We start from the raw sequence: 15,268 nt of genomic DNA, 5'->3' as shown, positions 1-15,268 counted from the left end.
GCTGTATATCTTATGGTGGTTGTGAGCAGCAAATGAGCTAGTGGATATATAATTAAAACATGAATAGAGCAAAGGGGTTTTGTCTGGTCTGTTATTCTTTAAGCAGAATTTCATTGTGTGCACATCTTATTTTATAAAGACCATCTTTACCTGGTCAGTTGGTACCTCACATAAATGTAAGTATTACCCCAAGAAGAGAATGGCACCTCTTTGCTGTTACCCAAAAGCTTCTGGGGTTAAGCCACATGGCCAGAAATTACAGGGAGACAGACTTTGGCTCAATATAAGGAAGAACTTTCTAATCATTAGAGCTGATTAGCAACTGCTTCATAAAATAATAAAATTTCCCATTATAGTAATTATTTTGCATCATCTGTCAGGGTATTATTGTAGGTAGGAGATTGGACTGAACAATCTCTTAATTATCGCTTCAATTATGCTTTTATATTAGTTCTCCATAAAAATTTTTAATAAACCATAGTATTACTTTCCTTTCTTTATAAGTCAGTCAGTCAGTCCTATTATTAACTCCCCTTGTAAATGGACCAGCTTTGTCTCTATGCTTTAACACTCCAGAAGATGCAAAGGCATGAAATATTTTCCCTCTGTCATGTACCTACAAAGAGAGGTTGAAAATAAGTTAGTCTCATTTAGGAAGAACTGTTTTGGGAATCACTTTGAGTATTTTTCCTCTAAAAATATTTTGTTCTGTGGGGAATACATTACATGAAATACATCCTTAGTGGTGTTCCTGCTTCATTCAGTGTGTTTGTAGTGCTTTAGATGCATGGGTTGGAAGTTAGAAGTCTTATTTAATCTTGTCTTTGCTATCTACTGGCTGTTCACGTTTTATAAACTAGATTCTAAAGGATGCAGTGTGGAATTTAGAAAGGAGGAATGGTGTAAGCAAAGTTAAGAGTGTTATCAGTCTTTTCTGTAGTACTTAGTGTGATCTGCTGACAGCAGCACTGGCTGCACCTTGAAGGTTGTTATAAGTACAGAGTCTCATACTTCCACCCCAGATTTCTTTTTCTTTTTTGTTTTTATGTCCGCACGGCATGCAGGATCTTAGTTCCCTGACCAGGGATCAAACCCGTGTCCCCTGCACTGGAAATGCAGAGTGTTAACCACTGGACCGCCAGGGAAGTCCTACACCCCGGATTTCTTGAATCAGAATCTGCATTTTAACAAACTGAAGTTAAGATCAGAGCATTCATTTAAGACAGCATTTTATCAATTTTGCCTGTTCATAAGAATTACCTGGGGAAACTTCTAAATAGTACTGATGTACTATTACATCAGTTACACTGGTCTAGCATCAGTTCAGTAGAATCACAGGAGATGGGGTACAGGCATTGGTATTTTTGAAAGCTCCCAGAGGTACTTCTTATATGCAAAGAAACACTACTCTAAGGCTGCCCCTGCAGGTAGCCTTTGGGGAACACTAGCTGAAGAGCTTTGAAATGCACAGTGTCCGCTCTGACTCTGTTCCAAGCCCTTTTGCTTGGTTATGTAGTATGTATCCACAAATGTTTGTTGAATGCAGGACATGTGGAGAGTTTTTCTTTCCATCTTTCCTTGTTTGGAATAAAAATTGTTCTCATATCTGTCCTTCCTTTCAAAATTTCTTTTCTCCATTCAAAAGTAAGAGAAAAGCAAATCATAAGCTTTTTGATTACTCAGAGGATTAGAAGGTAAATAAACCTTTACCTAGAGACAATGAGGTGAGCATCCTTCCTGAAAAGAAGCATTCTGCTGTGGAGTAGTGAGGGGTAAGTTTGCAGAGGTTGGGTTGGTCTAGGCTTAGGAGCTTGGATTCCAGTTTTCCAGAGTAGGAGAGGCACACAATTAACACTATTGTAGGAAAATTTATTTTGATAGTTCCATTTGGTGACGTGAAACAAAGTAAAATTAGAATCGCTGAGGCTACTGTAGAGGCTGTTGCGGTACTCTCTGAAATTGTTTAAGAGTTGTAACCCATTCTAGAATGGCTGAGAGTTCTGGATAGGAGAGGAAGAGCCTAGATAGTTGAGATATTTTGAGGATGGGATAGTATTTGAATGCAAAAGCAGGCCTAGTTGTCTAGGAAAATGGCAGTGTTGGCAACATAAAAAAGTAGGTAACATTTATGTCATCCCTATAGGATGTCAGCTGGTGTTAGGTGTTTTTAACTAGTGTTTAATTCTACTAGCACTGTGTTACCTCATTTTACTCATTTTATGTATTAACAAACCAGTTCTTAAAGAAGGTTGTGCCTAGCTTGCCCAAGGTCAAGGACAGAATTGGTAATCTAAGCAATGACTGTCTGATATCAAAGATCATTCTCAGGAGATGGAAACAACCTAAGTGTCCATCATCGGATGAATGAATAAAGAAGATGTGGCACATATATACAATGGAATATTACTCAGCCATAAAAAGAAACGAAATTGAGTTATTTGTAGTGAGGTGGATGGACCTAGAGTCTGTCATACAGAGTGAAGTGAGTCAGAAAGAGAAAGACAAATACCGTATGCTAACACATATATATGGAATCTAAGAAAAAAAAATGTCATGAGGAACCTAGGGGTAAGATGGGAATAAAGACACAGACCTACTAGAGAATGGACTTGGGGATATGGGGAGGGGGAGGGGTGAGCTGTGACAGGTGAGAGAGTGGCATTGACATGTGTACACTACCAAACGTAAAATAGATAGCTAGTGGGAAGCAGCCGCACAGCACAGGGAGATCAGCTCGGTGCTTTGTGACCACCTAGAGGGGTGGGATGGGGAGGGTGGGAGGGAGGGAGACGCAAGAGGAAAGAGATATGGGAACGTATGTATATGTATAACTGATTCACTTTGTTATAAAGCAGAAACTAACACACCATTGTAAAGCAATTATACTCCAATAAAGATGTAAAAAAAAAAAAAAGATCATTCTCCTTCCTGATTCCAATACGTACTATGTAATTAACCATTTTTGTTTTAATTTTAGAATCATTTTTACACATTAGATATCATATTCAGCATCTTTACAATCTCATGTCACATTATTTTTCATTATTTCAGCTACTGTTAAATAAAACTATTCTCTGAAAGATACTTGCCATATCCTTTTTATTTGTCAGTGATTATTTTCTGTATTTGAAACTCCTACCCAACCTTTAACATCTAGCTCATAATTAATTGTCTCCTTTATCCTCTGTGAACTTTTCCATTGTTCCCAACTAGAGATTTCTTTCTCTTCTGAAGTTTTATATGCCTGTACCATTATGTAGTTACTTCTTAATATTATTTGACTGATTCCCAGATATGAAATGCTCATCAGTGAGTATAAACCCATTGATGTATATTTGAAATAATAATAGATATAATATAAAGCTATACACTAACTGGTGTAGGTAAGAAAATTACTACTTGATTCATACATGAAGAAAAAACAAAAAATGACAGTGATTTAAAGGACCTGTCCAAATTGAGAGATCATTCCCTTACTGCAAGTTCTTGACCCCAAACAACATATGATTTAGTTTTTATTATTCTTTGGGTTTTATGGTAGTGCAGTACACTGTGACGTAAGCTAAATATCCAAAGACTTGAGTTAATTTCTCACTTCTGCCACTTGCAAAGTGTGAGTTAGGCAAATCACAACTTTTGAGCTCTCAACTGCAAAACAGGAATACCAATTCTTGTTTTACTCATTTTTCAGCTTGTTATGAGAACTTATTTAATGAAAACTCTCAGTAAGTTGCTAAATGTGTTAGATGGAAATGTAATTAAAATGTATTTTAAAAAAACTACTGTATTAGCTGCTGCATCTTTCTTTAGTGTTTTTGTTTTTATTTTTAATTCAGCTTTCCACAGGCTACAAATCAAACACTGCTGGACAAATTTAAGCATCAACATGAAGAGAATTCTTACATTGAATTTCCAGCTGTGATGGAGCCTGCTTTTATCATAAAGCATTATGCCGGGAAAGTGAAATATGGGATAAAGGTGAGTAAATTTATCACTGAATATGCCTTTAGGGCAGAGGAGTGTTCTTAACTATATCACCATCCCTGTCACACTACCCTCTTTGTAGTTGGTCAGTACAGTGGGAGATAGTTTAAGGATACTACTAAAATTCATACTCTACTTTACAGTATTCTGCTGTCATTAGAAGATGGTTTTGTTTGTTTCCTCCTGCAGCTAAAATTGATGTCAGCCCATTCTGTATGTAATAGTCTATTTATTTATATTCTATTTTTTATTTTCTAATTTTTTAAAATATAATTTTTATTTTAAATTTAATTTCTATTTTATACTGGGGTATAGTTGACTTACAATGTTATGTTTCAATTGTACAGCAGGTGTACAGGTGTACAGCAAAATGGTTCCCATATAGGTTATTACATAATTGTAATAACCTTTTTAGATCTGAAAGAATAGTTACCATCAGTAAGTCTTAAATCCACTAGTTTATCTATGTAGTTGGTTGAATTTTTCTCTTCTCTACATCCATTAGGCCTGACAAAGTTCATGTCGTCATGTACCATTGAGTATTTGTGAGCTTGTACTCCTAATGATTATGTTGAAACTCTTTTTTTTTATACAGCAGGTTCTTATTAGTCATCCATTTTATACACATCAGTGTATACATGTCAATCACAATTGCCCAATTCATCACACCCCCACCCCCACACCTCCACGGCTTTCCCCCCTTGGTGTCCACACGTTTGTTCTCTACATCTGTGTCTCAGTTTCTGCCCTGAAAACCGGTTCATCTGTACCATTTTTCTAGGTTCCACGTACATGCGTTAATATACGATATTTGTTTTTCTCTTTCTGAATTACTTCACTCTGTATGACAGTCTCTAGATCCATCCACAACTCAACAAATTGACCCAATTTCATTCCTTTTTATGGCTGAGTAATATTCCATTGTATATATGTACCACATCTTTATCCATTTGTCTTTTGATGGGCATTTTGGTTGCTTCTATGACCTGACTGTTGTAAATAGTGCTGCAGTGAACGTTGGGGTCCATGTGTCTTTTATTTTTTTATTTTTTGCGGTACGCGGGCCTCTCACCACTGTGGCCTCTCCTACTGCAGAGCAGAGGCTCCGGGCGTGCAGGCTCAGCGGCCATGGCGCACGGGCCCAGCTGCTCCACGGCATGTGGGATCCTCCCGGACTGGGGCACGACCCTGTGTCCCCTGCATCGGCAGGCAGACTCTCAACCACTGCACCACCGGGAAGCCTGCATGTGTCTATTTGAATTGTGGTTTTCTCTGGGTATATGCCCAGTAGTGCGATTGCTGGATCATATGGTAATTCTATTTTTAGTTTTTTAAGGAACCTCCGTACTGTTCTCCATAGTGGCTGTATCAGTTTACATTCCCACCAACAGGGCAAGAGGGTTCCCTTTTCTCCACACCCCCTCTAGCATTTGCTGTTTGCAGATTTTCTGATGATGCCCATTCTAACCGGTGTGAGGTGATACCTCGTTGTAGCTTTGATTTGCATTTCTCTAATAATTAGTGATGTTGAGCAGCTTTTCATGTGTTTCTTGGCCATCTGTATGTCTTCTTTGGAGAAACATCTATTTAGGTCTTCTGCCCATTTTTGGATTGGGTTGTTTGTTTTTTTAATATTGAGCTACATGAGCTGTTTTTATATTTTCGAAATTAATCCTTTGTCCGTTGATCCGTTTGCAAATATTTTCTCCCATTCTGAGGGTTGTCTTTTCGTCTTGTTTATGGTTTCCTTTGCAGTGCAAAAGCATTGAAGTTTCATTACATCCCATTTGTTTACTTTTGTTTTTATTTCCATTACTCTAGGAGGTGGATCAAAAAAGATCTTGCTGTGATTTATGTCAAAGAGTGTTCTTCCTATGTTTTCCTCTAAGAGTTTTATTGTGTCCGGTCTTTCATTTAGGTCTCTAATCCATTTTGAGTTTATTTTTGTGCATGGTGTTAGGGAGTGTTCTAATTTCATTCTTTTACATGTAGCTGTCCAGTTTTCCCAACACCACTTATTGAAGAGACTGTCTTTTCTCCATTGTATATCCTTGCCTCCTTTGTCATAGGTTACTTGACCATAGGTGCGTGGGTTTATCTCTGGGCTTTCTATCTTGTTCCATTGATCTATGTTTCTGTTTTTGTGCCAGTACCGTATTGTCTTGATTACTGTAGCTTTGTAGTATATTCTGAAGTCAGGGAGTCTGATTCCTCCATCTCCGCTTTTTTCCCTCAAGACTGCTTTGGCTATTTGGGGTCTTTTGTGTCTCCATACAAATTTTAAGATTTTTTGTTCTGGTTCCATAAAAAGTGCCATTGGTAATTTGATAGGGATTGCATTGAATCTGTAGATAGCTTTTGGTAGTATAGTTATTTCCACAATATTGACTCTTCCAATCCAAGAACATGGTATATCTCTCCATCTGTTGGTATCATCTTTAATTTCTTTCATCAGTGTCTTATAGTTTTCGACATGGTCCTTTGTCTTATAGTGTCTTATATATAGTGTCTTATAGTTTTCTACAGGTCCTTTGTCTCCCTAGGTAGGTTTATTCCTAGGTATTTTATTCTTTCTGTTGCAGTGGTAAATGGGAGTGTTTCCTTAATTTCTCTTTCAGATTTTTCATCATTGGTGTATAGGAATGCAAGAGATTTCTGTGCATTAATTTCGTATCCTGCAACTTTACAAATTCATTGATTAGCTGTAGCAGTTTTCTGGTGGCATCTTTAGGATTCTCTATGTATGGTATCATGTCACCTGCAAACAGTGACAGTTTTACTTCTTCTTTTCCAATTTGAATTCCTTTTATTTCTGTTTCTTCTCTGATTGCCGTGGCTAGGACTTCCAAAACTATGTTGAATAATAGTGGTGAGAGTGGACATCCTTGTCTTGTTGCAGATCTTAGAGGAAATGCTTTCAGTTTTCACCATTGAGAATGATGGTTGCTGTGGGTTTGTCATATATGGCCTTTATTATGTTGAGGTATGTTCCCTCAGTGCCCACTTTCTGGAGAGTTTTTATCATAAATGGGTGTTGCATTTTGTCAGAAGCTTTTTCTGCATCTGTTGAGATGATCATATGGTTTTTATTCTTCAGTTTGTTAATATGGTGTGTCACGTTGATTGATTTGCGTATAGTGAAGAATCCTTGCATCCCTGGGATAAATCCCACTTGATCATGGTGTATGATCCTTTTAATGTGTTGTTGGATTCTGTTTGCCAGTATTTTGTTGAGGATTTTTGCATCTCTATTCATCAGTGATATTGGTCTGTAATTTTCTTTTTTTGTAGTATCTTTGTCTGGTTTTGGTATCAGGGTGATGGTGGCCTCATAGAGTGAGTTTGCAGTTTTTTGCAGATTCCTCTGCAATTTTTGGGAAGAGTTTGAGAAGGATGGGTGTTAGCTCTTCTGTAAATGTTTGATAGAATTCACCTGTGAAGCCATCTCATCCTGGACTTTTGTTTGTTGGAAGATTTTAAATCACAGTTTCAATTTCATTACTTGTGATTGGTCTGTTCATATTTTCTATTTCTTCCTTTTTCAGTCTTGGAAGGTTATACCTTTCTAAGAATTTGTCCATTTCTTCCAGGTTGTCCATTTTATTGGCATAGAGTGGCTTGTAGTAGTCTCTTAGGATGCTTTGTATTTCTGTGGTGTCTGTTGTAATTTCTCATTTTTCATTTCTAATTTTTTTTTTTTTTTTTGCGGTACTTGGGCCTCTCACTGTTGTGGCCTCTCCCGTTGCGGAGCACAGGCTCCGGACACGCAGGCTCAGCGTCCATGGCTCACAGGCCCAGCCGCTCTGCGGCATGTGGGATCTTCCTTTACCGGGGGACGAGCCTGTGTCCCCTGCATCGGCAGGCGGACTGTCAACCACTGCGCCACCAGGGAAGCCCTACTCACCAAGTTTTAATCCTTCCATCTGGGTGTGGTTATAGTCAAATGCCTAGACTATGCATATCAGTCTGGGACCTTCTTCCAGGAGTGTTAAGCTTCTTGCCCTCCCTATCTTTCTGTGGGTATTTAAACGCCTTTTCTTCTGTTCTGTCATCGCCAACCCCTATTGACAGGTGGTTTTAACTGTCTATTTACAGTCCTTAGGTAATCTTATCCAGCTTTAAAAATCTGTATGCTGATGATATCCAAATGCATTTTCTGAAATCTGTAAGAATCTAGACAAATATATCCATCTGCCTACTTGATGTCTGTATGCAGACATAGTATACTCGTTATAAGTGGCTGAGTTTGAACCTCTGTTCTTCCAGTTACTGTGTGATAGGAGCCAAGATAGTTAACCTTTCTATGACTCACTTTCCTCATCTATAAAATAGGAATAATAATATCATCTACCTCAAGGAGTTGTTAAGGTGATGAAATGAACTTATCAATGAGACAACACATGTAAAATGCTTAGAAGTGTGCCATACACTTAGAAACCTCTCAATAAATGTTACTCGCTATTATCGTTATTCTCAGCATCTCAAGCTTCACTTGGTCAAAACTTACCTCATAATCCTCATTTTCTATCCCTATACCTTCTCTTTTCTCTAGTCATCTCCATATCAGTATATGGTACCTCTATCCACTTTGTTGCTCAAACCCAAAATATAGGTGTTAACCTAATTTCCTCATTCGCTCACCATGCCCTAATCCACCAAGTCCTTTGTCCTTACCTCTAAAACATATCCCATATATGATAACCATTTTCCTTTTCCACTAACTAGTACCATCAATGTAGTCCAAGTCACTTTCAGTTCTTCTGGAATACTGCAATAGCTGGCCTACCTTTTCCATCTTTGTACAGTTCATTCCCTCTGCAGCAACCAGTGATGTTTATAAAACACCAGTTAGCTCATGTCATTATCCTTCCAGTGGCTTTTCTTTACACTTGAATAAAACCCAAACTCCTAGTTCAGGCTTACATAGCCTACATAGCCTATTTATTTGTTTATTCTTCTACCACTCTCACCCTTGCCAAGAATGCTCCAGCCCCTGGTCTTACTGGTTTTCTCCGAACTTGTTCAACTCCTTGCCACCTATAGGTAGTAGGTGTTCCCTTTGAAATGCTGTTCCTGGTCTTCTCATTTCTGGCTCCTTTTTGTTATTCAACTCTCTTGTCATTTTATGTGATAGTTCTGTAGAGAGTCTTTCCCTGACCAGTGTTTAACAAGCTGCAATAAGATTGTGGAATGCTTATTCTAATTTAAATTAATTTTTGAATTAAATAGTTTTAGGGTCAGATGGGACTTTGTAGAGGATATCTATCTGGTCCCTTTAGCTGCCTAAAACAGAAGTCACTTCTATAGCCTTATTCAACCACTGTTCATATATGTCACCCATTATCTTCTTGGTGTAATAATTTTTTCAAAAGTGACACTGGTACTTTTTTCATGTAGGATTTCCGGGAAAAAAATACAGATCATATGCGCCCTGACATTGTCGCTCTTCTGAGAAGTAGCAAGAATGCATTTATCTCTGGGATGATTGGAATTGATCCTGTAGCTGTTTTCCGTTGGGCAGTTCTCCGGGCTTTTTTCAGAGCTGTTATTGCTTTCAGGGAAGCTGGGAAAAGACACATTCAGAGAAAAACTGGTAAGCAGTAGACATCAGTATTCTACCATGCTTCTGTTTGTTTTCTTACCCTGCCCTAACATCATGTTTCAGATCTAATGAGTTCTGGTGAGTGTATGTGTGTGTATATATATGTTGGTACATTTTTATTAATAAATACTGATAGGAATAATGAGTGTAAAGCACCTGGTATTTTTTAGGCATTCAGACATTGGTATGATTTTTAAACAAAAAGTGAAATTATTATTTAATTGTATAGAATTTAATATTGATATTTCTCTCTGTTTTCTTCTTAAGTCATAGTTTTTACTACAAATGAAACATAATGTGGAAGCATAAGTCAGGAGGCAGAAAAATTAGGATGGAGGTAGTATAGTATAGTGGGGTAACCCAACTTCAGTAATCAGTTGTCATCTCTTCTCTTGACTGATTTTGTGACTGTTAGCTGTTTTTCTTGGAGTGTAATACTGCCTTCAATATTATGAGGGTAAAATCAGATAATACATGTAAAGTATCTGTTTATGAGGTGTTAATTTTCTTTTCCTCTTACACTTAAGTCAGTTAGCTGGATTTTACTTTAAAAGTTAGGAATGGATAAAACAGGATACTTTGTTTGTGTGTCTCCTCCTTAAATCATAAAATATTCTCATTTTACATTCTGTGGGAGGAGCATCTCTAAAGCACTTGCTACCTACTTGAAATGACACTGTTGCTTGCTGTAGCTCTAGCCTTAGATAGACCATTGCTGCATAGTGAGGATATTCTAATACATATGTAATTATTTAAAATAATTTTTTTTGCCAAGAAGCTTCAGCAGAAGTGCAGGAGGACACATTTTGTGCTTTCAGAACTCCTAGACTTACTCATAGGGCTTTTGGGCATGTGCACTAGCAGTAAAACTTTAAATTCAGCTTTTATGTATTTTAACTGAATAAAATACTTGAGAGATTGTATTTCTAAAATGAGAGGCAAAACTAATTGAATTTCATTTCTGTACTTCAGATTATAACGTGTGCAAACTGGCCTTTGTGGAGAGAACTATAGTTTTTTTTGTAAATAAAAGGAGTATCTTAAAACTGCTTTGCCTTTGCCAAAATTATTTCTAAGAGGCTATCTTTGCAAAAGCTTGAAAAAAATTTAAATTGAGGTATAATGGACATATAACATTATATTAGTTTCAGGTATATAACATAATGATTCAATATTTGTGTGTACTGCAAAATGGTACCATCCATTACTATACAAAATTACAAAACTTTTTCTTGTGATGAGAACTTTTACAATTTAATCTCTTGGCAACTTTAACATATGTACAGTACTGCAATATTATTGACTACAGTTACCAGCAAAAAGCTTTAAGGAAAAGTTTTTTCTTTTAAGATGCATTCTTATTTATTACAGTGGTCTTTATCAATTATGAAAATTTTGAAAATTGATACATATCCTGCTAAGACGTAACTGACTAAGATAAGAAACTTTTCTTATATTTACTGTTGAATACATTGCATTCTGTAAAAGTTATTCACATTGAATGTTACTTTGGCATTTAAAATATTATTTGTGAAAGCTGGTTCTATGTATATTAGTATTAATTAGGACAAAGACATGCAGTGCTACTAATGATCAACAACTGAAATTATCTTTGATAATTTCTAGATTCTTCTTGTTTTCTAATCTAGTTTTGCTTTCTGGCCAGCATAGAGCTTCCACATAATAAACTCTTTTTGAAAACGCTTTTATACTAGGATATAACATGTATACAGAAAAGTGCACAGAACAAAACATATAGCTCACTGAATTATCACAAAGTGAAAACACCCCTGGAACTATCTTCTAGGTTAGGAAAGAGAATATTACCAACATGCTAGAAGTCCCCCTTGCATAAACTTTTAAAATTTCACTTTTTATCAAGAAAAAGAAAAATGATAGTTCATTTGCATTTTGAGGCAGTGACTGAGCAGGTTTGTTACAGAGAATAATTGTATTACAGCATATTAGTGTCAGTGCCAAAATTTAGCATTTTTCCTCCCTCTGCACCACTTACCACCTGCTGTTTTCTGGTGATAACGGATAAACGGATATTATAAAATTAGAACATTGTAGTATTGCGAAACAAAAACTAACAGAGTAACTGTGAAAATGAACTAAGTAGTAGATGCAGAACTCTTATAATGACCATAAGTAGTATGTAAACATATCAACATGAAACAGGGATTGGAGATTATTTAAGCAGAAGTAGAATATATGAAAGGCAGAAGGTAACCCAGTTCAGATCTTGAATGAGAGTAAGAAGAGGTCAAAGATAATATTTCTAATGAAGAAAGAAAATGTAGACTGCAGAAGTGCAATATATTTTCACTTCCTTTAAGAAATAAGATATTTCACTGGACTCTTAGCTGATTGTCAACAAATACCTTGATGGTGAACCAAAAAAATATTTTTCTTCATCAAGCCAACTGAGCACAAATGAGAATATCAAATTTAAATCTACTTTTGACTGTTATTTTTTCTTTTTTATAGACTTTCAAATTAGACGGCACAGTGCCATTTTAAGGTCTTTAAATAAAAATTAATTCAACTTATTCCTTTTAAGAATAAATTTGTTATAGCTGTGGTATGTTATAGCTGGGGCAGGTTATCAGGAAATCATAAAATGTTCTTAGTAGAGTCATATAAATAGGCAGTCTGAGTGAAGGTACATGTTGGCCCTGCTGGGAGGTGGAATTAAAAATGGTAATGATTTTTCTGGTCAGCAGTGAGGTATTGGAGTACACGTATTCCAGTGGTAGCATCCACCTTGCCTCTGTTTTACTCCTCCTGAATAAGAAAGAGCCTGGACTAGAAAGTACAGGGAAGATCATAACTTGACCATGAATTATACAGTGTGCAGATGTGAGTGCAGTGATGCTTATTTTGTTCTTTTGGAGTTACATAAAAGTATAGCCAAAGAGGAATTTTAATCCATCTAAAAAGACTAGGCAGAGACAGTGAATTCAGCTGTGGCATTGGCATAAGAGGCAAGAACGAGGGGCTTCCCTGGTGGTGCAGTGGTTAAGAATCCACCTGCCAGTGCAGGGGACACGGGTTTGATCCCTGGTCCGGGAAGATCCCACATACTGCAGAGCAGCTAAGCCCATGCACCACAACTACTGAGCCTGCGAGCCGCAACTACTGAACCCCATGCGCCTAGAGCCCGTGCTCTGCAACAAGAGAAGCAACTGCAATGAGAAGCCTGCGCACCACAATGAAGAGTAGCCCCCGCTCACCACAACTAGAGAAAGCCTGCGCGAAGCAACAAAGACCCAATGCAGTCAAAAATAAATAAATAAATAAATTAAAAAAAAAGAGGCAAGAGCAAGAGTCCAAAGTGTCATTCGGTTCCTTAATCTACAGGGAGAAAAGCTGAAGCCATTCATATAGTGTCTGCAGATAGAGAGCTTTAATGGTTCCCACATAAACTTTTCCTCTTCCCCATCCCACACAAAGGACTCCGTAACTCTAATGTGCTCCCATTTGTTTTTGCAAGTGGGAGAAGGATTCCAGTGACCATCTATTTCCAGAAATGACCCGGTACTAAAACTAATTTAGATTATCACCTAAACAGGATCTAGGATCTCTATGCAGTACTCTATCCATAATTCTACCCAGTACTTAAGACAATTAAGAGCATTTTTGTTAACTAACAAAACCCTGACCATTATTTATAAATCAATTCTGTATCAGGCACTATGGTGTGGTGATTAAGAGTAAGGGTTTTAGATTAAATGTCAATGAAACAGTAGAGTAAGGACCTCTGAAAGTTCTCTCTTCCATAAGAGCAACAAGAACACTTGCAAAAATTGTCAGAATAACTTTGCTGGAGCTCCGTGAATTCATCAAAGGCTTTCAGTAATCTGGGAAGTATATATACAAGAAAAAAGGCTGAATATTGATAATGCCAGTGCACTTTGTAGTGTTTTAACTCGCACTACTCACCTCCCTCCCTTCCAAGCTCTACGGTAGCCTTGAAAATCAATCGCCTGGAAGCACAATGAAAATCAGCAGTGTGACAACCCCTGGAGGGAATAGAGGGGGGCTGGCACTCCTTCAAAGCCCCATTCGCAGAGAATATTCAACTTATTTGGTAGTTCCCTGGAAGACCCCACTTACAAGGCTATCTTTTAACCTGACTTGGAGCTTGCCCAGTATGAATAACCTTTTACCTAGGGCTTTTGTCCAAAACAATCAGAAGCAGTTGTTGAACATTGCAACTCTCTGATGCAGTAGATAACAGCTGGGGCAAAGACTAACCAAAACATTTGAAAGGAAAAGCTGGAGAATGAGGTTTCCATAACGGCTATGAAAAGTTCCCATATATTCATGGGAATCTAGATAGCTATGCACATGCATAGGACTGTATACGTGCCCAGGGCTATGCATATGCTCAGTAAAGACCTGAGGATATCCTGATTTCTTACCTCAGGATAACCTTCAGATTCTGTGCAAGCAGGGCAAGGCTAAGTCGTAAACTTCCTAGCTGAGTGTTGAAGGTATGCACCAACATACACACTCAGTGACCCTTGACAAAAACTGGGAGAATTAGTGGTTTCAGGCATGTAAAGATACCTGCCTTCAATCAGTAGCTGACATTTAAGCTTACTGAGCAGAGATTTCCATGATCACCTGTGACAAACTTTATAGAATTAGTTCAGGAAAGTCCTAAACAAATAGAAGCAACTGTAAGAAACAGCAACAACAGCAAATCCTGGGAAGAGAATTTTCAGAGTTGCCATGTTATATACTACCCCTGAAAAAATCCAGACATTGATATTACTAGACAAAGTCTTTAAACTATTTTAAATATATTTAAAGACTTAAAGGTAACTATATCTGAAGAGCAAAAGGAAAGTAAGAGAACAATGTCTCACCAAATGGAGAATATCAGTTTTATACATACACACACACACACACACACACACACACACACACACATCAATTTTGAAGTGGAAAAAAATGTACAATAACTGAAATGAGAAATTCAGTAGAAGAGTTCAGCAGCAGGTTTGCATAAGCAGAAGCCAGAATCAGGTGAACATGAAGACAGATCAGTTGAGATGATCTGGCTAAGGAACAGGAATAATAAAGAATGAAGAAAAATAAACAGAGCTTCTAGACTTATGGGACACCATGAGGTATATAAACTTCTGAGAGTCCAGAAGGAAAGGAGGGAAAGGGAAAGAAAGAATATTTCAAGAAATAATGGCCAACACCTCCTCAAATTTGATGAGAAATTAATATACACATCCACACACACACACACAAAAAATTAATATACACATCTAGCAAGCTCAGCAAACTGCAAGGTGGGTGAATTCAAAGAGATTCAAACTTAGATATATCGTAATTAAACTCTCTAGAGGTAAAGAGAGAATATTGAAAGCAGCAAGAGAAAAATGATTCATCATGCACCAAGTATCCTCAGTAAGATTAAAAGTTGTTTCATCATTAGAAAGCATTGAGGCTAGAGGACAGCAACTTGGCATACTCAAAGTGCTGAAAGAAAAAAACACTGTCAATCAAGAATTCTGTATTCACTAAAACTATCCTTCAAGATGAAATTATGACATTCCCAGATAAACAGATCCTGAGTGACTGTTACTAGCTGCCCCACAAGAAATATTAAAGGGAGTTCTTCTGGCTGAAATGAAAGGACACTAGACAGTAGCTTGAAAG

General features: G+C 37.3%; 1 protein-coding gene across 2 annotated transcripts in view; it reads left to right on the top strand.

The window, feature by feature from the left end:
• Window positions 1-15,268, top strand: part of MYO9A (myosin IXA) — a 221,325-nt gene that overhangs the window by 52,180 nt on the left and 153,877 nt on the right. For both annotated transcript variants that reach the window (XM_082648185.1, XM_082648184.1), the window contains exons 12-13: window positions 3,837-3,978; window positions 9,382-9,577. In XM_082648185.1, coding sequence (XP_082504311.1) covers window positions 3,837-3,978; window positions 9,382-9,577 — 338 coding nt within the window. The remainder of the gene's footprint in view (window positions 1-3,836; window positions 3,979-9,381; window positions 9,578-15,268) is intronic.

Source organism: Grampus griseus (genome assembly GCF_964374135.1).
Source record: "Grampus griseus genome assembly, chromosome: 2".
NCBI lineage: Eukaryota > Metazoa > Chordata > Mammalia > Artiodactyla > Delphinidae > Grampus > Grampus griseus.
The sequence above is the reverse complement of the archived record's forward strand: the minus strand, read 5'-3'. Positions and strand labels throughout refer to the sequence as shown.